At 51.8% G+C, this 26,983-nt stretch overlaps 1 protein-coding gene across 2 annotated transcripts in view; it reads left to right on the top strand.

Moving 5' to 3' along the window:
* The window catches only part of BCOR (BCL6 corepressor), a 39,521-nt gene extending 12,781 nt beyond the window's left edge, over positions 1 to 26,740 (top strand). The window contains exons 2-15 of one of the 2 annotated variants that reach the window (XM_049767137.1): positions 5,535 to 5,660; positions 6,763 to 6,841; positions 7,566 to 10,403; positions 11,191 to 11,244; positions 11,720 to 11,906; positions 16,472 to 16,732; positions 17,025 to 17,369; positions 17,893 to 18,218; positions 18,472 to 18,726; positions 23,820 to 23,986; positions 24,074 to 24,219; positions 24,673 to 24,753; positions 24,918 to 25,074; positions 25,985 to 26,740. In XM_049767137.1, coding sequence (XP_049623094.1) covers positions 5,575 to 5,660; positions 6,763 to 6,841; positions 7,566 to 10,403; positions 11,191 to 11,244; positions 11,720 to 11,906; positions 16,472 to 16,732; positions 17,025 to 17,369; positions 17,893 to 18,218; positions 18,472 to 18,726; positions 23,820 to 23,986; positions 24,074 to 24,219; positions 24,673 to 24,753; positions 24,918 to 25,074; positions 25,985 to 26,276 — 5,274 coding nt within the window. In that variant the 5' untranslated portion in view covers positions 5,535 to 5,574 and the 3' untranslated portion in view covers positions 26,277 to 26,740. Of the gene's footprint in view, positions 1 to 5,435; positions 5,661 to 6,762; positions 6,842 to 7,565; positions 10,404 to 11,190; positions 11,245 to 11,719; positions 11,907 to 16,471; positions 16,733 to 17,024; positions 17,370 to 17,892; positions 18,219 to 18,471; positions 18,727 to 23,819; positions 23,987 to 24,073; positions 24,220 to 24,672; positions 24,754 to 24,917; positions 25,075 to 25,984 lie in introns of those variants that run through there. The other variant, XM_049767138.1, reaches the window with a different exon arrangement.
* The last annotated feature ends 243 nt before the right edge of the window (positions 26,741 to 26,983 follow it).

Raw genomic sequence — 26,983 nt, 5'->3', positions numbered from 1 at the left:
GTGAGACACAAACGTGAAAGAAAGTGAAAGGAACAAAAAGGCTGAGCTGTGGCCTGGGCTAGGGGAGAAGTGTCACCCAGGAGCTTCTCCCTCCCCGGAGGCTCGGCTTGGAGGTGTGGGTGAGGCCCCTTCTGTAGCAGCCCTTTCCTCATTTCTGTTGACTCTACTTGCCTGACATCACTGGGGGTGGGAGGGAGGGGGGTAAAGCAGTCTGGTCTGGGGAAAGGGAGCACCGGAGGGTTCTGGGGTTCCTCAGGCGCCCCGAAAGTTCGGAGATTTTTGTGGTGGGGCCAGAAGGTACTACCTAGACTCCAGAGGGAGACCACAGAGGCACCCGACGGGTTAACGGGGGGTGGGGGGCGATTTCAGAGGGAAGTCTTGGCCTCCCGGAGAAAGCTCGAGTTCCTGGAAGGTTCGGCGGGGCGCGCCGCTGTGCGGGTGTGGGGGTGTGTGCCGCGTTGTGGTGGAGACCTCAGCGGAGGAGCCCGGAGCTGCGCGGGTGTGTGGTGGGAGAGAAAATCCCTTTGTTGCCAACGGATCGCTCTCGCTCGGGGCTGAGCAGCTGGGAGGGGGCGCCCCTCACCCGCTCTCCCTCGACGCAGCCGCCGCTGCCGGGCCAAGTTCACTTCTCCGTCGACCCGAGGGGCTCTCTGCAGACCCAGGCCTCCCCACCAGAGGCGGGGAAGGTTCCGGGGCTGGAAAGGTCGGGACGCAGGGCTTTCATGGGCACCCTCTCTCGGTTCACGTCCCCCCAGCCTGTTCATGCAAAACTTGGCGTGGGTGGGGACACCCCCAGAGGCAATGGCCAGTGATTCGGAGTGTGCTAAGAGAGCGTCTGGGCAGGCTGGATCGCTCTGCCCAGCCCCCTCCCCCCACCACCCCTCTCCTGGCTGGAGCCTCCCTGGGGCCCAGCCCCCACCCCAGCCTGCAGCCCTGCCCTCACCTGGGCGGTGGCGTGGGCTCTGCCATCTGGTGCTGCCCGTCCAGCTTCACTTGCCCTAGGCAGCACTGCTGGAGGACCCGGCCCTCCCTTCCGAAAATAGGAACCTCCCTTCCTCGCCACCAGGCTAGAAGTGCTGCTGTGCCATGCATGCCTGAGAGCTTGGAGCAGCCCTAGGCAGGGCTCCCCACGTTTCACATGGGGTGTGGATGAAATGCACACTACTCTAATGAAAGGTCACGCTCCCCTCCCAGCCTGGCCTTGCCGGGGTTTGTTACACCACAGGCCAAGCAGAGTAGGGCTGGCGAATGGCTTTAGCGTGGCCTTGCCAGCTCTTGCCAAGCGGAATTCAAGTTCAGAGGGCAGCTTCGTCTTTTGGCAAACAACGGGCCAAATATTTACAGATGAGGGCACCATATTGGTGCAGCACACCTGCCCAGAGACATGCCGTGGATGAGGAACTGGTTCTAGAATGTTCTCCATAGGCATGTAGTCATACAGGGAAGGGAGGTCTTCTGCTCTACCCCCAGAGAACCCTCAAACAGCCTCCCCAAACTTACTCCACCTCATGTACATCTAACTGGTAATGAATAGTGTGTACTGAGGGAGATGAGATCTCAGGAACAGGAACTGTGTGTGTTTCTGGGATCTGGGGCTGTGTGAAAGTTGGGCTAGCAAGGGGAGGGGCACGTAATGCCTTCTATGGGGGGGGCATGTGTGTGGAGGGGCAACTTGACCAATGCCCTATGCTTCACTGCTGCTTCAGGGGTGGAGGCAGTGGAAAGTGGCCTGGTGCCAGGAGGAGCCAGGGATGGGAAAGAAATAGTGCCAGGAATGGCGGGGTGCTGCATCCCCTCCCTTCCTGCGACCCAGCCTCTCATTGCTCCTTCCTTTCATACCATTTGTTAATCTCCCTTTAAGGGGGGGAGGAAGTCACTTTTCCCCCTGCCACCATCCCCAAAGGTGTCCTTTTGGCACCAGAGTGCGCAAGTAGGTCCTGCTCACAGTTCCTATGCAGGCCTCCACCCCCACTTTTTTTCTTTCTCTTTTTTTGGGGGGATCATACAGCAGTGCTTAAGGCTGATTCCTGGCTTTGAACTCTGAGCTCAGGGATGACTCCTGGCAAGTGCTAGGTTAGGAACACCATCTGGGGTGCCAGAGATAGAACCCAGGCTGACAGTATGCAAGGCAAGCGCCCTGCCTGCTGTACTACCGCTCCAGTCCTGTGTGTGCTCCCCCTTTCTTTTACTTTAGAGGTCACAGAATCTTTCTCAAGGAAGCTTGGGTTGGTCCCTTTCACTTATATCAGTCAGGCCCTTCACCCCCATCCTCCAGCTTTGTGTGCCCTTGGCTTCTGATAAGTGACTTCCCAGGTCAATGGAAAGGGGTGAAGGGACATCTACATTTCAAAGAAGAGACTGAGCTTCTAGGTGGGTCTCTGCCTGGAACTGGATGTTCCAGCAGACAACTAATCCTGGATCCCCAATCTCTGTTGGACCTCGCCTCACAGCCATCTTCCCTTTGCCTCCCCACCCCACCCTGCCAGTACTGGAAAAAGGGGTTAAAACCTAGAGCCAAGGTATAGCTTTAGCAGCTCACACCGCAAACAGGTCGGTGCTTGTAAAGTGCTTTTCATGAGTGACTTCACACATCTTGGCACTTCTCAAAGCCTTGGCTGCATGTGGAAGGGGGGGGCGTGTTGAGAAAGGAGGGCGAAGGAGCCTCTCTTATATATAGCAACCAAGCGCCTGCTCTGTCTGGCGTGTGGTCACGTCATATGCCCTCTCCTTTTGTCCTCCAGCCATGGAGCCACCAGCGCGCGTTTACCCCCCCCCCCCCCCCATTTCAACAGCCACTTTTAGGATTAGCTGCTCAGCACACTCCTGCTGGCTCACTGCTTGTTCCACAAGAAATCCCTCAGTTCTGCCTCCCAGTGAGGGCAGATCCCCCACTCCGTGGGGAAGGGTGTGGAAGTAGCCCAAAGCCTGCTTTGACTTGTCACCCTGGACAAGGGCCTCCTGCCTGCTCCTTGGCCCTTAGTATTTACAGTCCTATCTTTGGCCAGGAACCCAAAGAGTTAAAAGTCTAGCTTGTTGCAATGAAATTATGGCTGGCAGTGGCGCCGTTGTTTGTTCAACAGACCTCCACTTTTAAACAGTTCACTAAAAGTTCATGGGGCAGCTAAGATTGTGTGTGTGTGTGTGTGTATGCACGCGTGTGTGCGTGCGTGTGGTCATCAGAGTATCCTGTTCATGTAAAATTCTGACTCCCCCTGCCAACAGGGGGGAGTCTCTCTCTCTCTCTCTCCCCTTCTCTCTCTCTCTCTCTCTCCCCTTCTCTCTCTCTCTCTCTCTCCCCTTCTCTCTCTCTCTCCCCTTCTCTCTCTCTCTCTCTCTCTCTCTCTCTCTCTCTCTCTCTCTCTCTCTCTCTCTCTCTCTCTCTCTCTCCCCTCTCTCTGTCTCACCCACACAGTGTCACACCAAGTCTGACCCATACAGGTAGACATGTAAACACATTGTTTTGGGCCATTCATACTGAAAACTGATGGAGGAGAAAGGAGCTTTGAAAAGGGGGTTGGGTCGTTCTGAGGTCCTGGTGGGAAGGAGATGTCACAGGTGGCTTGTCTCAGGAACCTGGAACTAAGTTCAAAGACCAGGACCCCGGGCAAGTTTCTGAGGCTCATGCTTGCTCTGTTTGCCTGGTGTTTGTTAGTGTGGCCAGGCCTGGCAGCTACCTCTGTAGGAGGCCAACCCAGATGTTGGTCTTTTGTTCAAAGAGACAATAGGGCTTGTCTGGGAAGGGGACACTCCCTTGAAGTCTTGAAGTGTGGTGCACCCTGTAGTGGCCTTACCCCCAAATCGGGTCCTATATGTGGACAGTGGGAGAAAAGCTCACGAGCCCTTCCGGGACACCTAAGCCTGTCATTTCTGGGGCTCGAAGCCGAGGCCCATTGGAAATACCCCGCCACGGAAAGAGGAAACTCTTGGGTGGAGAACCAGCTTCTAAAACACCGCACTTCTACTCCCCTGCTCTACTTAGGGCAAATGAGGCCCTTTCCTCTGCTGCCTGGCTGCTTTGTGAAGGTGCCTAAGCTCTGGGCTCTAGGTCTGGGTTCTAGGGGACTGGTTGGGGGTGGAGGGGTGCTGCTGGACAAAAGAGCGAGCAAAGACAAAGAAACAAAAAACGCAGGAGAATGCCTTGAAGTGCCAATCCTCCAAATACTCTCCAATCACTCTCCCCAGAAAGGGCCCCCACAGACCTGGTGCTTCCAGCCCAGCCAATCTGGCACTCTGCTCTGGGTACTAAAGTGTAAAAAAAAAAAAAAAAAAGATGGACCAGGACCAGAGAGATAGCATGGAGGTAAGGCGTCTGCCTTTCATGCAGAAAGCCATTGGTTCGAATCCTGGCATCCCATATGGTCCCCCGAGCCTGCCAGGAGTGATTTCTGAGCATGGAGCCAGGAGTAAACCCTGAGCACTGCCTGGTGTGACCCAAAAACCAAAAAAAAAAAAAAAGCATTTGCATTTGATGTTTTTTTTCTCCTGCTAACAAAGGAAATGTGTTGACTTCAGGAACATTTGGGCTTTCAGAAATGGTGAGGGAGGAGAGCGAAGTTTCCCCTGATGATCTATCTGTGCACCATGATGATTTCACACTCGGGATGGGCCCCTTGGAGAGTCTCAGCTGCTTGGGCTCGGACAAGGGAGACTGTGATGTGTTTGTGAGCAGGGAATTGCCCGGGGCCATCGGTCCCAGGCATTAAAGGCTCCCCTACTTATTAACCCAGCATTTAACAGCAGGCTACGGGCTGAAGCGCAGTCAAAAGAAACGGCTCAACCTCCACAGAGCAATTAAAATCCTGCACGAGGATAAATCACGCGCCGTGATAATCCTGTTAATAAAATGCAGCTTGTCCTGACCCTTCACTCAGGCAGCAAACTAGAATGTGAGGGGGGGGTGAGGGGAGAGGTGCTCTTCCCTCCTCCGGCTCCACAGCCTTCCCCTCCCAGTGGGTGGAAAGCTCTTGCTCCCCTCTTGCCAGCTAGCGCCTCAAAACCCTTGAAACCCGTCAGCCAGGGTGGCTAAGACTTCCGCACTCGCTCGCTCACTAATGATTTCTTGTCCCCAGTGAGCAGGCATCATTGAATTCCTCAGCCGCCTCTCTCAGGCCAACCCCCACCCCATGTTTAATCTCATCTCGGGGCTGGGGGGGGGTGCCCATCAGCTCACCACATCTTGGAACCCTCCATATGCGAATTGCATACACCACTGCCTGGGAACCCCTCAAAATTGGGGCCTCCACATGGGACTGTATGGTGTCTTTCAGCCACAACTGAAATCGGGTGTGCTGATCCCCTGTGTCAAAATATGTTCTCCTCAGGCTGGGAATGGGGAGCAGAGGGGGGTGTATGTGAGGCTTGGACCGCCCCACACCCAATGCCTCCTAGCTGTGAGTTCCTACCTCCTCCACTCCTGGGGTTCCTGCCTGATTCTCAAGGTGCTTGTACTCAAATGTATAGTAAGTGGATCTCCTTCCCCATTTAATTCTTCATTCAAACTCCGGGGAATCCCCCCTTTTTTCTCTTTAAAACAGACTAGAAGCTTGAAGCCAAGCTGCCATACAAGAAGACGACATGCTTTCAGCAACCCCCCTGTATGGGAACGTTCACAGCTGGATGAACAGCGAGAGGGTCCGCATGTGTGGGATCAACGAAGACAGGTGAATGAGCGCTCAAGCCCCCCAACCTTCTCGCAGCCAGAGTGGGCCCAAAGGGGGGAGGGCGTGGAGATCACCCGCCTAGCTGGCGGCCCTTGATTTACAGTTTTAACAGGCAACCTGGCTCAGCGAAGCATTGCCGCCCTTTAAAAGATTAGCCCCTACAGCGGGCCCTTTCAGTGTGCTTTCGTCCTTAATTTATTATTTCATATTTATGAAGGAGAATTAATCCCAGTCTATATGCTGCTTTAACTCGAAATGTCAGGAGTGTGGGCCCAGGTGGATCGGCATTCCATGTGCTTTTAAAACAAATAGTTTGCTCAGTAATAAATGGGGGTGGGGGAGAGCCACTCTTCCCTTCACTGAAACTGCCCCCCCTTTCTCGTCCTCCCTGCCCATCCCCACCCCCACCCCCAGTTCCTGCCTCAGTCCCCCAACAGCTCTGCTGGGTTTCCTAATGAGTAATTTGGGAGGGGTGGGGAGAGGCAGCTAAGCAGTAGATGATTGAAGCAGCTCTTCAGGGCAATGACGAAACTTGCCTCGGCTGCTTGTCAGCGATTGGATCCTGGGGATTTGGAAGTTGGCACTGAGCACTTTCTTTATCGATGCTTGCTGATAACAAGTCCCTGGGCAGCCGCAGCAGCCTGGCACAGATGTGCGGCTTCCTCGGGAGCCCAGAGCAGCTGACATTTGTGTGATACTCGCGTGTAGCCCCCATCATTTTCATCAAGGCAGTCAAATATGGCTTCATCATCACCATGGAAACCAGTGTCATAGGACCAGCTACGTAAACTTGGAAAGGAAAGTTTTGACTGCCTCCTGGGTAACCCAAGTGATGGGGCACAGTCAGGCCCTCGGTTCCAGCTGTCTGCTTTCCCTTGGGTCTTGGATGCAACCCAAAGATTGACCTCTCTAGGGCTCCCCTTATTGGAAATGTCCCATCGCTGCTGCCCTTGCCTTTCCTTCACTTGCCCACAGAAACCCTGAACATTTTGGCGGGGGTTGGGAAATGCAGTTAGTGGAAGTGGGTCTGTCCTGGAGTGACCTCGGAAAAAGGATTAAGTGAAAGATCCTATTCGTGATGTTGGTGTGTCCTTTGAAATAGGAAAATTCCTGGAAATGATGGTGATGCTTCAAAGGCCAGACTGGAACTGAGGGAAGATACTCCCGTGAACCACAGCGTGGTAAGAGATGGACGGCTTCTCTGGAGGGGCACCACAGCTCTCAGTGCTTATCAGGCCTGCGTGCAGGTGCATACTATTCAAGGGCCAGAGTCCAGATCAGGGCAAAGCCTAGGCCTAGGGGATCCCCTATTGCCCCACTAAGCCCTCTGCCAAATTATTTCTGCCTCACCTTGGCTGCCCAGACTAGTGTGCCCACCTGGACACATTCCCAGCCTCTGGATAGATATAGATCCTTGGCAGTGGAATGGGAAAACACAGACGTGTCCTCAGACATCAGGGAGAGACACAACTGCAACTGGAACCTTGGCCTCTTCATTCATTTAGAAACGAGACCAAGAAAGTGGGTCCTGGAGTCTGGGTTGGAGTTCTGAGCTCCCAGGAGGACCATACTTGTGAGTAGGGGAGAGTTGGCATTACATGCAGCAAAGGCTTTTTGCTGAGGAGGTGAATTTTCCTGAGTTAATAGATCACTGAATTAATGTATGGGCCTGGAGTCTAAAGGGGTCGAGGTTTGACATGCGCTCAAGATACTAGTTGAATAGAGAAAGTCTCCACAGCGCAAGGGTTTTGAAGAGAGTGAAGCGGGAGGCAGGGGCCCCCAAATCCCATTCTTTCTTTCTTAACCCTTTCTACTGAGAAATAGAGACCAGGGACCTCTGGAGAACAGGGCTCCATGGTGTGGCAGTTCAGCCCTAAATAACGCCTGTGTCCTTTTCCTGCCAAGGTGGATGCAACCACGGCCCATCGCATTGATGGGCTGGCAGCACTGAGCATGGACCGCGCAGGCCTGATTCGGGAAGGGCTGCGTGTGCCTGGCAACATCGTCTATTCGAACTTGTGTGGACTGGGGGCCGAGAAAGGTCGGGAGGCAGCCACAAGCACACTCGGAGGGCTGGGGTTCTCTTCGGAGAGGAATCCAGAGATGCAGTTCAAACCCAACACCCCCGAGACTGTGGAGACCTCTGCTGTGGCCGGCAAAGCCCCCAATGGCTTCAGTGCTATCTACAAAACACCCCCTGGAATACAAAAAAGTGCCGTCCCGACTGCCGACTCCCTGGGCCTGGACCGGCCTGCCAGTGACAAGCAGAGCCCACTCAACATCAATGGTGCTAGTTATCTGCGTCTTCCTTGGGTCAATCCTTACATGGAGGGGGCCACCCCAGCCATCTACCCTTTTCTTGACTCGCCCAATAAGTATTCACTGAACATGTATAAGGCCTTGCTACCTCAGCAGTCCTACAGCCTGGCCCAGCCACTGTACTCTCCGGTCTGCACCAATGGGGAGCGCTTTCTCTATCTGCCGCCCCCTCACTATGTCAGCCCCCACATCCCCTCGTCCCTGGCTTCACCCATGAGGCTCTCTACGCCTTCGGCCTCCCCGGCCATTCCACCTCTGGTCCACTGTGCAGATAAGAGCCTGCCTTGGAAGATGGGCGTCAGCCCCGGGAACCCCGTGGAGCCCCACGCCTACCCCCACATCCAGAACAGCAAACAGCCACGGGTGCCCTCTGCCAAGGCAGTCACCAGTGGGCTGCCAGGGGACACAGCTCTCCTGCTGCCCCCCTCGCCTCGGCCTTCGCCTCGTGTGCACCTCCCTTCCCAGCCGCCCACAGATACCTACTCGGAATTCCACAAGCACTACGCCAGGATCTCCACATCTCCCTCAGTCACCCTATCGAAGCCATACATGACGGTCAGCAGCGAGTTCCCCGGGGCAAGGCTCTCCAATAACAAGTATCCCAAGGCTCCAGAAGGGACGGAGGGGGCCTCATCTGGAGCTGGCCACTCCCGCAAGGCCACGGGTCCAGACCGGAAAGAAGGCAGCTCACCGCCTCTGTTGGAAAAGCAGCCGCCTACCAAAGACACCACCGACAAGCCACTCGACTTGTCTGCTAAAGTGGTGGATGGTGGCGAGGCCTCCAAACCCGAGCACGGGAAGAAGATGCCCCCCACGGTGCTGGTCCACAGCCGAGCCGCCAGTGGCTTAGTGCTCACCGGAAGCGAGCTGCCGAAAGAAACCTTATCTCCTCCTGGAAACGGCTGTGCTATCTATAGATCTGAAATCATTAGCACTGCTCCCTCGTCCTGGGTGGTGCCCGGGCCTAGTCCCAATGAAGAGAACAATGGCAAGAGCCTGCCACTGAAAAACAAGGCCCTGGACTGGGCCATCCCGCAGCAGCGGAGCTCTTCTTGTCCCCGAATGGGTGGCGCGGACGCCGTCGTCACCAACGTGTCTGGGGCTATGCCCAGCGCCGGCCGTCCGGCCTCTGCGTCACCCGCCCCCAATGCAGATGTCAACAAGACCAGCCGCAGCTCCGTGGACACCACACCGTCCGTTATCCAGCACGTGGGCCAGCCCCCCACCACGCCCGCCAAGCACAGCAGCGGCATCAGCAAAGGCACCAAAGCCAGCAACCCCGAACCCGCCTTCAAAGCCAACGAGAATGGCCTGCCATCCAGCTCCATATTTCTGTCCCCCAACGAGGCGTTCCGATCTCCTCCCATCCCCTATCCCCGGAGTTACCTCCCTTACCCGGCACCAGAGGGCATTGCCATCAGCCCCCTCTCCTTACACGGCAAGGCACCTGTGTACCCTCACCCTGTCCTGTTACCCAATGGCAGTCTGTTTCCGGGGCACCTGGCCCCCAAACCTGGCCTGCCCTATGGACTCCCCACAGGCCGCCCAGAGTTTGTCACCTACCAAGATGCGCTGGGGTTGGGCATGGTGCACCCCATGTTGATACCTCACACACCCATCGACATTACGAAAGAGGAGAAACCGGAGAGGCGGTCCCGCTCCCACGAGAGAGCTCGCTACGAGGACCCCAACCTCCGAACCCGGTTCTCTGACATGTTGGAAGCGAGTAGTGCTAAGCTGCACCCTGAAGTTCCAGTGGACAAAAACCTCAAGCCGAACCCCAGCTGGAATCAAGGGAAACCCATCCTCAAGAACGACAAGCTTGTCTATGTGGACCTCCTCCGGGAAGAGGCAGCAGTGAAAGGGGATGCTGTGCTGTCCAAACCGGGCTTCGCTGCTGAAAGCGGGACCCAGAGCTCTGAGCCCCCCCAACCTCCTGCCGACCCAGCCCTGCAGCCACACAGAGATTTCATCACCCTGCGGGAAGAGCTGGGGCGCCTCAGTGATTTCCACGAAGCGTATGCCTTCAAACAGGCGCCGAGCCAGTCGGTCTTCAGCCTGAGCAAGGAGAATGTGCCAGCCAGTACCCCCAAGGAGACCCTGGGGGTGCCAGTCTCCGCTCCATTCCTGGAGCCGAGTCTTGGCAGTGATGGCCCCACTGTAACTTTTGGTAAAGCTCAAGAGGATCCCAAACCATTTTGTGTGGGCGGTGCCCCCCCCAGTGTGGAAGTCACCCCTGCCTATACCAAAGAGGGAGCCGATGAGGCTGAGTCCAGTGATGGCAAATTGCTGAAACCCAAGCCATCCAAGCTGGCCAAGAGAATTGCCAACTCTGCCGGCTACGTGGGTGACCGATTCAAGTGTGTCACCACAGAACTGTACGCCGACTCCAGTCAGCTCAGCCGGGAACAGCGGGCACTGCAGGTGAGTGTGTGCCGCCCCCCCTTCCCCCAGTTCAGTTTCAGTAACCTGACCAGTTGTCAGTTGGTTTTTGGTTTGTTTTTTGTTGGTATCCCCCCCAACCCCGGTTTTTTTTGTTGTTTGTTTGTTTGTTTGGTTTTGATTTTTCTTTTGGTTTGCCTTTTTTTTTTTTTAAGTATAAGGAGGTTTTGTGGGCGGGGGTGGGGAGGTTATTGCAGGACAGGGCACTAGGCAGGTTCTGTTAATGAGGCTTATTATGTTAATTTCAATGTATATAACATGTCCAGTAGAAGGGGGACTGAGCACTAGCAGGCGGGAGACTCTTGTCTCTGGCTTTAAGTTATTCTTACATGTTGTAAGAGAGCTCCGCTGGAATGCTGATAACGGAAGTTGTAATTACTGCAAAGGCTAGCTAAAGACTGCATGACGTTTACCTATCAATTGCTGGGATTTTTGCCGTTTTACTGTACGTTAACAAGTAGACCTAGAAGTACTGCTTAGGATGTCTGACGTGATGGAGGTGTGTGGCAACCGTATGTCTGGGAGTCTGCAATTTTTTTTCAGCAAAAAAAAAAAAAAAAGGTTGCTTTTAAAGGGATAAGAGTGTATTTAACTTGCTAGTAAATTATGATAGATGTTATATAGGAATTTCCTTAAGATATTTTACTTTTAATTAAGAGATAAATAAAGCCAAATTGTTTTTGCAATGTTAAGAAAAAATTGGTTTATGCTTATAAAAATGGATGAAGTTATCTAAATGATCCATTGAGTGCCCATTTTAATTACATAGATGGAAGGATTACAAGAGGACAGTATTTTATGTCTACCCGCTGCTTACTGTGAGGTCAGTTCTTCAAATTTTTATTACTAGAATCTTACATAAACCTTTTGAGTTAAATTTCATTTCCAAATATACCAAGGGAAGTTTGTGGGCCATGGTCGTCTTTACTCATTGTGCATTTTGTTTTCTTTTCTGTTGTTTTATTTGTTTTGTTTTCTTTGCGTTGTTTTTGTTTTATTTTATTTACCTTCCAAAGAGAGTGTCTGTCTATGCACTAGTGTATGTATGGACATACATACACATCGCATACTTATCTCTATACACATGACTTTATGAATAAAAATTGTGACTATTCACTTAGAGATTCTCTTAAATTTGTATTTCTTAAATTTTAAAATTTCTCAGTTGTATTGTAAATTGTGGTGGTTTTGGGCAAGCTTTTCTTGGAAAAGACTTTTCCTTTAAGGTAAGGTCGGTGAAATTGCTATTATGGTAAGGCGTTGTATTTTTTTTCTTTCCATCTCCGTTGTCTTTCTAGCGTGCAATGATGCGCTTCTCCGAGTTGGAGATGAAAGAGCGAGAAGGGGGCCACCCTACAGCCAAAGAGTCCGAAGTGTGCAAATTCAGCCCCGCTGACTGGGAAAGGTTGAAAGGAAATCAGGACAAAAAGCCAAAGTCGGTCGCCCTGGAGGAGGCCATTGCTGAGCAGAATGAGAGTGAGAGAAGTAAGTCCGGAGGGCAGGGTGGCATGGGAAGGGGGTACAGTTAGGGCAGAGGAAAGACTAGTGGAAGAGTGAAGACTTATTTATTCCTGTCAGCTTTGTAAGCAGCAGGAACCTGGGCCCCTGGGGAAAGTTCTTGCTGGGGGACACATCTTTTCTGAGAGACTCTGGTAATCTTGGAACGGAGAGAGGGGCACTGTCTTTTCTGACTGACTATGGGGAACCCCTATATTCCAGCCTCTCTCCAGGCTATGAGGCTGAAAGTGGTGGAAGGGTACTGGAGGATCAGGCGTTTTTTTCTTAGCCAACCTTGGGAGTGGACAGTACCTCACAGCTGGCACACATGAGGGTCTCTCCTTCCTGGACAGAAAGTGGAAGCCAATAGCTGCCAGAAAGCTAGCACTGCCCTTGGCTCCCAACTGCTGGTCTTCCTGCTTGGTGCTCCCTGGGTTTGCTGAGCTCCTCCTTCAGCAAATTTGACTGTTCCAGAGCTCTGTGGCCTTCATCAGGTCTGGTGCCTGATGTGGTAGAAGAGGTTTGGGGTTTTGTTTTTAATTTTGTTATTTACTGCATTGTGATTTACAAATACTAAAAGTTGTTATATACATACAATGTTGCAGTACCTATCTCACCACCACGGTCAACTTTCTTCTGCCAATGTTCTCAGGTCCCCTCCCTCCCTACTCCCATAGCCTGCCATCATAACAGACAACTTTTTAAGTTTGGGTCTCGTGAGTTCAGTGTTGACCAATTCTAATTTTAAAATAACAGCATTAAACCAATCTCCAAAAGACCACTATGAGGCCCATAGTGGGGTGCATTTGCCTTGCATGCAGCTGACCCTGGTTCAGTCTCTAGCACTGAAAATGATCTCTTAGAGGTTTTTCTGCCATGGCCTGCATCTCCTTGGGGTCAGACAGATTAGTGGCTGGGTTCTGGGTCAGGCATACCAGGACTGGTTTCTTCAGGGTGAATCCCAAAAAACGTTTGTACTATTAGTCAGAGATGGGGGGAGACGGCACACCCACTCTGCCCAGTACAGATTCACTTTACTCCAGTGTCAAGTGAGTATGATTGGCTTCTTTGCTGGCACACCTAAATACGGTCTTAGTTTCTTATCATGGCAACTGTACTGGTGAGGCATGTAGAAGGTGCTACTGGGTCAGGGCAGGGGCTCCTGGGGAGACATGCCACATTTTCCTCCCTCTGTTCAAGGCCTACTATGAGAAGGAAGTGTGCCAACCTCAAGAGTAAAGACATGTTCTCTGGTTTACCCTGGGGTGACTGAGGGTTGCCCATCACATAGCTGTACTCTCACCCCAAGCCTTTAGGCCTCATCCTAGAAAAATGTCCATCTTCTCTGTCCTACAGAAACTAACCACTTTGTGTGGCTAGAGGACATGGCCACAGGGGTCTAAGATAACCCTGAGGGTGGGGAAAAGAGGGGCAGGGAGGGATGCAGTCATTGTTCTTGCTGACCCCTTCTTTAGCCAGGAGACAGCAGGTACCTGATTTGACTGTACTTTAAATAAGCCTTCTTGTCCTTTTTTGAGTTGCTGCAGCCTGTGGCTTTGATGTAAGCTGTGAGCCCCTGGAGGATGGGGGCAATTCAGGATGCCTCAAGAGGGCCTAGTTTTGTGAGGATTTTTTTGTTTTTGATTTGTTTTTTCATTTGGTTTTGGTTTTTTTTGGGGGGGGGGCATACCCAGAGGTGCCCCACTCCTGGCAGGCTCAGGACCATATGGGATGCTGGGATCAAACCCAGGTCGGCCATGTGCAAGTCGCCCTACCCTCTGTGCTAAAGTGGCCTTGTTGGCAGGAATGATAGGACAGGGATAAGATACTTTCCTTTCATGTGGCCAGAACCAGTTCCATCCCTGGCACCACTGAGACCCCTAACCACCAATAAGAGTAGCTCCTTTAGCTTAGAGGCAGAAATAGTCATAGAGGAGTAGTAATTTTTAGTTTGTTCTTATTTGTGGGGGGCGGTTCTCTCTTGTGGGAGGGAGAGTAAGCCCTGCCAGAGATCCAACCTTAGTTTTTTCCCACCTACAAGCTCCAGCCCTCTGAGCTTCCTCCCCAGCCCAAAGAGTTAAAATTTGGAGGGGGGTGGGGTTGAGCCATATCTGATGTTGTTCTGGGGTTACTCCTGATTCTGCACTTAAGACTCAATCTTGGTAGGTTTGGGGGATCCTGTGGTATGGTGGGGATCAAATCTGGGTTGGTTACATGCAAGGCAAGTGCGATCACTGCGGCTTTAAGAGGAACTATGATTTTTATTGATGAGGCTGAATGGTAGTGTTTGCTTTGCATAAAGCCAACCCATGGTTGGCGGCCACCACCCCAGAGGATCCCCAATCCTGCCAGGAGTAACTTTCTGAGCATTGTGAAGTGTGGCTCAGCAAGTGAAACAGAACCTCAGACTGCACTTGAAGAGAAAGTACAAGGAGGCATTAGCCTTTCTCTTCTTTGTCTTGGATCCACCCTCTCTTGGTGTCCTGGGAACTACGACCCTCTGGGACCTTGACACAGGAAACTTGGCTTTCACAGAGCAGGTTTTGTAAACTCAGTGGATCAGAGAGAATCATATTCACATGTGGAGTGGGTACAAGCTTTAACAAGCTTAGCCTACACTAGTACCAATGCAGTGATTGCAGAGGGGTGCATGTGTGCTCCCTCCATTTGTGCCTTCCTTGTTGAGAGTTTACTGGGTGGGTGTGGCTGGCCAGTGTAGAGGGGGCTTCGTTGCAATGGTGACTGCCTAGTGTTGCCATGGTCGGTCATAATGCAGCTACTGTAAAGTGGTGCTATGGCCCAATCATGATATATTATAGGGTATTTATGTTTAAGCAAACCAGTCTCATCAAGTGGTGGCAGATCTCCATGGCAAGGAACTTTAGTGACTAGCTGAGAAAAGTGTGGGCAGAAGATGGAGGAGTATCTGCCTCCAAGGAGGACCAAATTCAGGATTGAGGCAGCCACCAGAACCCCTCCAGTTGAATGTACATGGAAGGTCTAGAGGTCACTACTATAGATACTTTTGTGAGGTCATGCTAGGTCTTGGGAGGCTCACTGCAGAGGAAATCTGGTACTAGAGGAAAGGGAGTTTCAGGAAGATGGGGTCTGGGAGGGAGCATGACACACGATAGCACCTCGCAGGTAGGTCACTTGCCTGGCATCCAGGTCACTTAGGTTCAGTCCCCAGCATCCCATATGGCCCCTCAAGCCCAGCCACGAATGATCCCTGATTGAACAGGATTAACCCCTGAGAACAGCCAAATGTGGCCCAAACAACAAAATAGAGCTTGCAGTCTAATAAGAAAGCCAACAAACTGAGATTTTGGTGGCTCCCTAACTTGAACCATGGAGGGTGCCCCATATGAGTTTAGGGCACCATTGCTCTGGAGATCCCCAGGGGAACAGGTAAAAGGGAATAGGCCACAGGATCACCAGGTGCCCCTGAGGTCCAAGACACTTTGCAGGGTGCCAGAGAGACCAGAAAAAAGTGCCTCTCCTAAGGGAATCCCCCTCCCCCCTCATTTGTAAAGTGGGACTGTTACTGACAGAACAGTTAAGAGGGTCATAGAGCCAGCCCAGCAAGCTGGGTTTAGGTTTGGTGCCAGGTTTGGGACTTGTTTTTGAACATTTTGGTGGAATACTGGCCTGCTATGTTTGGATGATGCCTGCCCTGTCTATCCCCTATACCAGAAAAAATGTGGTTTGGGACTTCCCCATTCCTGGGCAAGTTGGCCCCATCTCTCCCAACTAGGCTTGGCATCTGTGGGAGAGGTTTCTTAAACTCCCCATCTTGAAATGAACCTCAATATGGAGCTCATGCCCCAGATCATGTGGCTGCGAGGAAAGCTTAGTTTGGAACCTTAGTGTGATCATTTGGAATGGTTTGTTAATTAGCAGCCATTGTGGTCATGAGGTGCCACTGGGCCAGTGTTAGGTTAAGTGAAGGGGGACTAGAAGGGTACAGACATCCGGGGAACACAGGCAAGCTAGGTGAAAGAACTAGTGTGTGCCTGGTGTCGCAGAAGTGATATGGATCTAGAGGGCAGGAAAGGGGAGCAGTCTCTCTATCACTTCACCTTCTTTCTTCCTGGGATAAACTCAGGATGTTATGGGCAGCCATTGGGTTCCATTTGGGGAGGGGGGTTTAAATCTAAGCCTTGTGAGCTCCCACCCAGAGCCCACTCCTCTTCTCCCCTGCTGACATGGTGGGCACATAGATGACCTTTGGGGGACTTTTTTTTCCCATGTTTCAAATTCACGCTCTTCACAGAGTCCATAGAGATCTTCCTGGCAGCCAGGCTTCAGGTGGCCGTGGGTCTCCTCCCTCCGCCTATTGGCAAAGACTCACCAAAGCCAGAGCAGGGACTTAATGACACAGCCTGGAACTACAGTTTATGCCTGAGTTCCCACTGCTTCAGAAATTTCTCAAAAGGGAGAAAATTGTGCTTAGCGCCTTACTTGCCAATGGGTGCCTGTTTGGGAGACAGAAGGGGTTGGTTCTGTGTTAGTCCTACACATACATTTCAGGGTTCCTCTGTTTATCCCCCCAGATGAATACCCTGCCGGAAACAAACACGACCCATTCGAGGCTTCAGAAGACAAAGAGCTGCCCACTGACAAGTATTTGGTGGACAGGCAGCCTGTGATCGAGGCAGCCCCTGAGCCAGTGGCTCCGGATATGCCACACAGCCCAGCCCTCCGGCTGGATCGTAAGCGGAGGGTGTCCAGTGACAGCAATCACACCGAGACCCCAGGGGACGAGCTGCCTGAGGATCCACTGCTGAAAGCCAAGCGGAGAAGAGTCTCCAAAGGTGAGTCAGCAGCTTCCTCGGCCAGGGACACCTCCCTCCCTCGCCATGGGGCCTCCCCAGAAAAGGGCCCCCCATTCCCTCTGATTCCCCTCCCCATCCTGTCTGGAGCAGCCACCACACCCTACCCCCCAAAGCCTGAGGTAGAAGTCTGAGACAGAGAAGGGGTCCCCCCCTCCTTGACACCTCAAGCCAGAGAATCCCCTGCCCCACCCCCTCCCCCTTAGTGATGACATTTTTGTTCCCCCTCCTCCCCGGGGGCTTTTTGATTAATTTGTAGTTATTTCTCCATTAGATGACTGGCCTGAGAGGGAAATGACACCCAGTTCCTCTAAGCACTTAGAAGACCCACATTATAGTGAGCTGACCAACCTGAAGGTGTGCATTGAATTAACAGGGCTCCATCCTAAAAAGCAACGCCACTTGCTACACCTAAGGGAACGGTGGGAACAGCAGGTGTCGGCAGCCGAGGGCAAACCTGGCCGGCAGGGCAGGAAGGAAGTGACCCAGGCCGAACAGCCTGAGGTCACGCCGCAGGGCAATAACATCCCCGACGAGAAAGCGGGCAGAAAAAGGGCAGAAGGCAAAGGACACAGAGGCTGGCTGGAAGACTGTCTGAGGCCTGGCGAGCATGAGCAAGGTACGCAGAGGCTGCCCTGAAACTGGAGGGCAGGGGCGGCGAGGGCAGGTGCAGGCACTTGCTGTCAGACGTGGACCCAAGGGGCTAGGAGTTGGTTCCCGATCTTCACTTCCTGTTAGAGTTGTGCGAGGGGTGAGGGGGCCAACTTAGCTGGCTTGCTGGACAGCAGAGGAAGTCGGGGCATCCCACCTCTACCGCCACCCTTCCTCCACAATGGGAGTGGGACTTGGTGGCTAGAGACTTACCCTGGCGGTGGGGCCAGTCTGGCTTCTGTCCTGTGTCCAGTCCCTTTGAAGTAACTTGGCTTTTGTGGGTTAACCTATTTGCCATTTGAATGTGGGGTAATTAAAATATCAATGCTTTGAAAACATAATTGGTATATCTTAAAAAAAAAAAACCTAAGGGCACTCCAGTGATCAGTGCTAACAATGTGCCTTTCTTTCCGAGCTGACTACAAGCCTGTAACGCCTGCTTCTTCTTCCCCCCTCCCCCCCACCCCGCCTGCCGCCCCCTCCGGATTTAGGCTTGCCTGTGTTCTCCGGCTCTCCACCCATGAGGAGCCTTTCATCCACCAATGCAAGCGGCAAAAAGCAGACTCAGCCAAGCTGCACGCCAGCCTCGAGGCCGTCTGCCAAACAGCAAAAAATTAAAGAAAGCCAGAAGACAGATGTGCCATGCACAGACGAAGAGGAAGACTGCCAGGCTGCCTCCCTTCTGCAGAAATACACCGACAGTGGCGAGAAACCGTCCGGGAAGAGACTGTGCAAAACCAAGCACTTGATCCCGCAGGAACCCAGGCGGGGTGGGACACTGCCAGGGGACTACTACGTGGAGAATACTGATGGCAAGGTACTCCCCCCTTCCCCCCCCCCCCAGCCCTTGATTCAGAAAACCCTCTAGCTCTGTTCAGTCTCCTGCACTCTCCCAAGGGCTTGGAGGACCTTGAAACTAGTCCAAAACCCAAATCCCCAAATCTCTTTCCTTTTCTCCAAACCCAGAGTATGGGAAAAGTGACCCCAGCACCAGCACTCTTTGGGGAGGTGAAGAGGTAATTCCCAGCTGAGCTCCTTAGACCCTGCATGTGCTCTGCCGCTTTTCCTAGGTGACAGTGCGGCGCTTCCGCAAGCGACCGGAGCCTAGTGCTGACTTCGAGGTGTCGCCTGCCAAACAGGACCAGAAGCCCTTTGACCGGTTACAGCAGTTGTTACCTGCTTCTCAGACCTCACAGTTGCCACAGGCCAGCTCCCCACCAGAGACCACCCAGTCTCGCCCCATGCCCCCCGAAGCCCGCAGACTGATTGTCAATAAGAACGCAGGCGAGACCCTCTTACAGCGAGCTGCACGCCTTGGCTATGAGGTGAGGGATCAGTGCCCTGGTGCTAAGGGCAGGGTGGGAGGGAGGGAGAGATGGCACATCTGCCTCCCCTTCCCTTTCCTTCCAGGCGGGGAGGGAGGGTTCCAGCAGGATGTTTGTGCTGCCGCTCTTTCTGTGGGTGGTTCAATCACTGTGCACTCGAAAAGGCCCTCTGATGTTCCTTCCGCAGGTCTGGGCAGGTATGCCACTCTGGCTTTCTTTACACCACCACCATCCCTGGTCTCGCTCTCTTATCTTGGATAGAAAATTTGACGGGGACCAGGGCTTGGTGGCTGGGCGAATTTTAATGAGGTTGTGTGCATTCTGATGAGCAGGGGCAGAGAAGTTAGAGACTGTTTGAGGTTAATGTGCCGCTGGGCACAAGAGGGCTTAGGGGTCACCAGCAGGAAATGTGTGTGCATTCTGGGAGAGGGGAAGCACCCAGCTAGTTTCTTTGAGAGAACTGATGAGCCATGAGAGGTAGAGGGACTTCCTTTCATAAACTCAAAAGAAAGGCAGGGGCATCTCTCCACCCTGCTGCCAAGGATCACTGGAGGGAGAGAAACAGGCCTTTCTGAGGCCCTGCGATCCACAGTAACTAAGTTACCTTACTATATATACACATGATGCCCTGGTTAGCCATGTGTAAGGCAAACTACCCACTGCACTCTTCCCAGCCCCCGTAGTAACTTTAAAAAATTGTTTTTATTAAACCACCATGAGATACAGTTAGAAAATTATTGGTGATTGGGTTTCAGTTATACATTGTTCCAACACCCATCTCTTCACCAGTGCACATTTCCTGCCACCAATGTTCCCAGTTTCCTTCTCATCCCTCCAATCCCCTTTTCGTCCTTTTAAGGCTCTGACTTTTGCAACACTTACCAAAATCCATAATCGTATTGTGCATATCATTTATATCCTTTCAGCACTCAGTTCTATCCCCCCTCTTTATTTAAACACATGGTTACAAGGTTGTTAATCTGTGGGGGGAAAGACCCTTTATATGAAGTTGGTCATGATTGAGTTATAGCCATACAATGTACAATAACCTTCACCAGTGCTCATCTCCTACCACCAATGTCCCCAGTTCCCTCTTAGCCTTCTAGGGCAGGCATTTTGCCCCCCTCTCTCTCTCTCACACACACATACATGCACACACAAACACACACACTCTTCTGACACTGGTTTTCACACACTCTTAATGAAGGAGCACCCAGTTCTTGTCCAGTGATCAATGATTATTGTCATAGTTCTTTGCCATAACTAACTACACACAAACCCCTTTCTGTTGTCTTTAGGTATTATTCTCATACCCCCATGGTAACTCTTTAACTCACTTCTCTCAGCACTCCTGATTGGAGTGGTAACCAGTATTCTCCCTGGGGGGAAAGGGGAGTACCAAAGGAGTGAAGTCACTTAAGCTACCGTTCTCAAAGCTCCTTCCTTCCCTGCCCTGTACTACTTTCCTGTACCCCATTGTTAGTTGGCCTTGGAATTTCATAGCCGACAGAGCTTGATGTTAACCATAGCCTGTGCAGGACTTGAAGGGCAGAAAAAGCAGAAATACAGCTCAGCAAGCTGAAGGGGACAGGGTGGGAAAGTACCTCTGAGCCCTGGCTACCATACCCCCACTGCTTTAGGGGCACCCTCCACTGCATCCACCACCTCCAAGACCTGAATGTGTTCATATGGCACTGGGGTTCAGTGGGCAGTTGGCAGTGCCTTGGTGCTTGACAGAACTTGGGACTGTGTGTTAAATGCGCTCTTGGTGTCAACTTGTCTCTTTGGGAGATTCAGCATTGCCTGAACAGAACACACTAGAAGGATTTGCTTGTTCATTCAATTCCTTGCAGATGAAATCCAAATAGTAGCCAGCTGGTTGGTTGCCCTTGAGCTGAGGGCAGCCGCATCCCGGGGCCAGGGTCGATGCCATGCTCAGCACTGAGCCAGAGCTGGGTACCAAGTGCATTCATTCATTACAAGGGTGCTGAGTAAATAGACTGTTGTGTGCTTGTGAGCATGAGGCTGGGAGGAGAGTGCCAGGGCGAGGTTGTGGGGGCCTCGCTTTTGATCTGGGCACAATCTCTCCTTCCTCTCTAAACTCACCCTCCCTGTGACATAAGACCATTTCAGAGCCCTTTGTTGGTCCTCTAGGGACCTTTTCCTTTTGCTCATACCATCTTAAGTCAAGTTGATGGGTCTGAGACTCGATCAATGCACTAGGTCTGTGTTTATCTTGGTTCTTGGGCTTCCGGTGGCTTGAGGAATGTTTCTCAGGATTATCTCTGCTTCTGTACAGACATGTCAGCAAACGTATTGCACAATTCACCACCACTTGGGATGTAAATTCTCTCTCCTAGTACCACCACTTTTTTTTTTTTTTTTTTTTTTTTTTGGCGTGGTACATGGAACCCAGAGCCTCATATGTGAGGGCCTGGCACCCTCCCACACTAAGCCTCCTCCCTGGACCCCTCGACCCAAAGCTTTGGCTCCAACTACAACTTTCTAGGGTTTCCCTAGCTCAGTCTGGAGAGGCAGCAGCCCTGGCGGGTGCTGAGGGATCATTTGCTCCCACAGCCTCAGTCTGGTCTCACAGGCTCCAAGGGGGCCTTCCTGAAGTTAGTGTTGTTATCTTCTGCTTAGCTGAGACACCATGTGCCGGGAAAAGGCAGTGCCCAAGCCTTCTGTCCTCTTCATCTGGTTGTTGAGGCTTAGAAGCGCTGGCTGCCTGCAGCTCAGTGTTACACACACCACATGCCTGACCAGAGCCGGGTGAACCTTTTCCTCCCGGTAAACGGCTTCTGCTTCTCAGACGAAAATGCCAATGTGCAGCCTCATGCTGGTGCGTTTAGTGGTGATGGTTAAATTTTCTATGAATTGAATAAATCATGTTTTAAAAAAAGTTAATGAGGCATTTAATTAATTAACAATGTCGGGTTTATGGCTTTTATGGTTACATTTTGCGGTTAATGGCATTCGGCTTATAGCCGCTTAACAGGGAATTGTCCAACAAAAACAGTTTGATTTTGTTTGGGAACGGGTGGGGTGCCCCAGCAAACACTCCCCATTTCCAGTGCAGCGAAGAAGCCAAGAAACGGACTTGGGCAGAGACAGACTTGGCTGGTCATATCCTCCTTCTCGCCAACCCCTGGGGATGACAGTAGCCGCCACCTACTGCTCTGGGAGCCCCCACACCCCCGGACCCCACCAGATAGACTCAGCAAGGAGGCTGGATGTCATCTTCCAGCTGGGGTCCTAGACTCGGGCTCTGAGAGCTTCTAATGCTACTAGGCACCAAAGACATTCATGTTCTGTGCTCTTGGAATGGTGGTCTTCTCTGTCTGGGCCTGCATTCTAACCCATCTGGCCCTGTCCCTCAAGGTTTGAATGAGAGTGGTCCCACCTTACTTTGGATCCCATTATTTGGGGGGTGGGGGGTGGCTAGTGAGGTTGTTGGGGTTTTAAAGAGGGCCCATGTCAAGAAGCCGATCCTGGTGGCCCCTGCCTTTGCCGTCCCTTCCTGTCCAGGCACCCTCGGCCTGGAAGGTGCAGAGGCGAAGGCCTTCATTGTCAGAGCAAATAAACCTGGGTCTGAGAGCATATCAGGCCGGCGGCCAGGTCTCGAGGAAATTGATCCATGCGCAGCAGTCAGTAGCTCTCAGGCCTGATCCCGGAGCCACGTGATCCGGCTCTTCCTGACGGGGGCACACAACTCATTAGCTTGCAGCCGTCCACTCAAGGGTGGCTAGTGCAGGCCTGCTAAAAGAGCAGCGGCTTCATGCGGTATCCTGGATACCAGGGCTCAGGGCAGGTGGCCTGGGAGCCCAGAAGATTGTGGGCTTTCTGGCAGGTTTGAAGCTGCGAGGAAGAGGTGCGTTTAGGGGCCAGGCCTTGCCTCTTCCCATTTATGGGGGTACACAGTTGGCTTAGCGAACCCAAGCCACTACCGCTGGCCAGGGTCTGCCCAGTTCCCCCACCCTGACAGCGAGCTTTCTAGCTAGCTAGCTCCTTTGTGCGCAGTCGCCTCTAGAGGGATGTGACCTGGGAAGGACAGGAAGACAAGGACTTCAGAGTCCACTTCAGTTGATGTCTCTGAGAGATTAGAAGGAATGGAGGAGCCCCAAAACATTAAGCTTCTCCCACCCACCCCCACATTCCACTGATCTCTGCTTTCGGTGGGTGGGGTGTGTTTTCTGGTGGCAAATGCCAATCTCTTTTGTTTGAAAACTTTCCTAATCAAGATAAGAAAATGTTGAATAAATTGCTGCTCTACTTACTGGGAGATGTTCATATTAATATTTTAAGATGTCCAAGAAAAGTATGATTAATAACAGTGATTCTGATGCGAACTGTTGACACAAAGCACCTTCTGAGGAGGGGGGGGGAGCTTGCTTCATTTCATTCTTTTAAATATCTGTGGCCTTTTAGCTCCCTATTCTTAATTTAAGCAAATATGAAAATAGGCTCTTTTTTTTTTGGGTTGTTGTTTTTGGGCCACACCCGTTTGATGCTCAGGGGTTACTCCTGGCTATGCGCTCAAAAATCACTCCTGGCTGGGGGGGACCATATGGGACACGGGGGGATCGAACTGCGGTCCTACGCTAGCGCTTGCAAAGCAGACACCTTACCTCTAGCGCCACCTTCCCGGCCCCGAAAATAGGCTCTTAATTCAGTCTCAAATGATGCAAGATAAAGGAGAGGATGGTTGGGATCCTTTGTGTCATTTCTTGACATCGTCTGGTGCTGAGAGAGTGCAAACGAGCTCAGATGTCAGGTCTTTTCAGGGCCTGGTTACTGGGTACCCCTCCCTTTAAAGTTCAGGAAGTTCTACTAGTTCAGTCTCTGCCTTTCTGCATCGGTGGTCAGTATTTTAATCCTGGTTTGTCTTCTGTCCTCACCCTCTCAATAGAGGGACACTGTCTTCCCTCCAAAGCCTCCCTTAAGGCCAGGCATGCTGACACACAGGTCCCCTCCACAAAGGGGCTCGAGGAGGGTCCTTTTAAAAGTCTGAGCAGGCGCTATCAAGCCATCACCCTCATTGCGTGTTTTTTTTTTTTAATGCGATCGACACACCCCTTTTCCTCTCCCCACAGGAAGTTGTCCTGTATTGCCTGGAAAACAAAATCTGTGACGTGAACCACCGAGACAATGCAGGTTACTGTGCCCTGCATGAAGCGTGTGCCAGAGGCTGGCTCAACATTGTGCGGCACCTTTTGGAATATGGCGCCGATGTCAACTGCAGCGCCCAGGATGGGACTCGGTGAGTGGCTGACCACCCCAGTTTTACTCCTGGCTGTGTCACTGTAAGAAGCAGCACCAGGACTCAGCCTGGTCCTCTCTCCCTTAGGCCTCTCCACGATGCTGTCGAGAATGATCACCTGGAAATTGTACGGTTACTACTCTCCTATGGTGCTGACCCCACTTTGGCTACATACTCAGGTAGAACCATCATGAAAATGACCCACAGTGAACTTATGGAGAAGTTCCTCACAGGTATGAACAAGGCTGTTTGAGAACTGATCATTCAGCCCTGTATGCAGCCCTGTAGTGCCTCCCTTCCAGCCCAAGCATTTCCCTGGTCTCCTTCTACCTGTAGTCCCACTTTCTGAGGGGAGGCCATGGTCTAAACAGTGCTCAGGTTGGGAGATCAGGCCTGTTGGGGAGTGGTGGAGAAATTCACCATTGGCTTTTACCAGCCTGGCACTAGTTTCAGTGGGTGAAGGAAGACACATAAGTCCTGCTTCCCAGAAAATACCCAGGGAGTTGGGTATATGGCTTTCTCTTCCTTTCTGCTAAGAGTATGATAGCAGGATGCCCGGGGGGGGGGGGGCATTGTGGGGATAGACAGGAATTGATGTACCAATTGCTTGTGACTATAATGGGGAAACTGACTTGGCCTCAACCAGTGGGGCCTCATCCTGGGATCCTCTCTCTTCCCTCTCTCAGATTACCTGAATGATCTACAAGGCCGAAGTGACGACGAGGACTGCGCCAGCTCCTGGGAGTTCTATGGCAGCTGTGTGTGTGGTGAGCTCATGGGGGGAGAGGTTAGGGTGGGGTTACTTCTTTCTGAGAGGGCAATCAGTTGGAGGATGGGGCAGTTTTCAAAGCTTCTCTCCCCCCCCCCACCCCCCACTCAGACTACAGGGAGAAGCACTCTGGCCTCACTGACACTGTTCTTTGCCTTCTAGAGCCCAATGATGAAAGCGGCTATGATGTGTTGGCAAATCCTCCTGGGCCAGAGGACCAGGATGAGGATGAGGAGGCTGGCAGCGATGTCTTTGAATTTGAATTCTCAGAAAGCCCCCTGTTGCCCTGTTACAACATCCAAGTGTCTGTCTCTCAGGGGTAAGAGTTGGTGTGTGCTTAAGTTACCCTGCTACTCTTGGGTTGGGGTTCAGGAGTCAGACTTTTGGCAGGTGAAAGGCTTGTACAAGGAGAGGGGGAAAGACTTGGCACTTCCCAGTGGTGCCTGTACCTTCGGTTCTTTAGGGTACCTCAGTACTAAGACCTTGTGAGGTCTGTGAGTAGGTCACTAGATGGGGCCCCACTTCAAAACCCCCTACCTCCAGGGTACACAGGTCTGGACTCAGGAGCCGAAAGAGACATAGAAACACTTCCCAAGTACAACCCTGCTGACTAGGCCATCCTGCCATCCAAGTGCGAGTCTATCTGCATAATAGAACTCCTGGGGTGTAGAGGGATATAGGACACTTCTGAATCCAGGAGTGCCTCACCTAGATTCATGACCTCAGAGGAGACAACAGAGAGGCCTGAGCCATGTTGAGGTGCAACATAATTTCTTGTAATTAGAATTGGAGCAGTGGTGGCCTGTGATGAGGCTTGTTTTAAGCATCCTGATGTTGCTTTGGGGGTAAGGTGGTTACTCCCAGCAGTAACAAGGACCAAACTCTGGGTTCCTTGCCTACAAGGGATTTTTGGTTTTTGGTTTCAGCCACATCAGGCATCAAACCTGGGGTAACTCCCAGACAGTGCATGCTCCCTTCCCGCTACACTATCTAGCCCACGCAAGGCAGAGACTTGAGCTTGAAGCCACAGCCTTGTCCTGAGGCTGGTTTATGTTTCTGGTGGCTTGCCCTCAAATGTTCTCTTAGTCAATCCAGTCACAGAGTTCCCCCCCACAGGGTATGACCTCAGCATACTGAGAACTGGCCCTCTTTCCATAGTGGAAGTGAAGGGGCCACGAGGAGGCCTGTGAAAGTCGCCAGAAACTTAACTCCACTGTCCGCTGTCCTAGGCCTCGAAACTGGCTGTTACTTTCCGATGTCCTCAAGAAATTAAAGATGTCCTCCCGCATCTTCCGCTGCAATTTTCCCAATGTGGAGATTGTCACCATCGCAGAGGCAGAATTCTACCGGCAAGTTTCGACAAGTCTGTTGTTCTCTTGCTCCAAAGACATGGAGGCGTTTAACCCCGAGAGCAAAGAGCTGTTGGATCTGGTGGAGTTCACCAGTGAGCTGCAGGCTCTGCTGGGTTCCACAGTGGAGTGGCTGCACCCCAGCGACATGGTCTCGGATACCTACTGGTGAGCGAGCTCACCAATCTGCCGTGTACAGTGTGTTATAGTGTTAATCCTTGTGCATATGTGGCATAATACGACTATTTCTGTAAAGAAAGGACACTATTACATATGAAAATATCTCTTCTTTATATAAGAGAAAATGACTCCAGTCGGAAGGACTTAGAAACATGTTGTTGTCTTCGTTGTCTTTTCCTTTTCAACTTTTAGGTCTGTTTTGGTGAAGTTGTTGTGTTTCTTTCCTTTCCAGTGCACACATGCTTTGGGGATATCTTTGTTTTCCTTTTTTTCCCTTTTTTATTTTTCAAAGAGAAACAAGTGGAAGAGCAGCTCCCCGTTTTCATGAAATTTTGTACAAAGCTCCGATGACAGAGAGGCCAGAGCTGTCTCGGAGTGTGGTCAGAACCAGGTGGCTAGTGATGGGGGAGGATGGTGAAGGCACTTGGTTATGTTGTAAGTTTTGTTTTGTTTACAGAGTTACCTGCTCAGGCCAGGTAGATGCTACTGGATGTAATCCAGTAGTGTGTAATATAAATTCAAACCATATCCACACACAACTAATTGTATGAAATTTTTATATCCTAATTTAAAAGCTGTGAAATTCGTTTTCACGCATCAAACCGGATTGTTTATATGTTTAAACATTTTATGCTCTTATTTAAAGAAGACTTTGAGCTATTTTTTTCTGTATCCTGTAAAATATGGAAAACTAACATA

This window comes from Suncus etruscus, chromosome X (assembly GCF_024139225.1).
Source record: "Suncus etruscus isolate mSunEtr1 chromosome X, mSunEtr1.pri.cur, whole genome shotgun sequence".
NCBI lineage: Eukaryota > Metazoa > Chordata > Mammalia > Eulipotyphla > Soricidae > Suncus > Suncus etruscus.
Note: the sequence above shows the minus strand (reverse complement) of the source record. Positions and strands in the feature narration are given on the sequence as shown.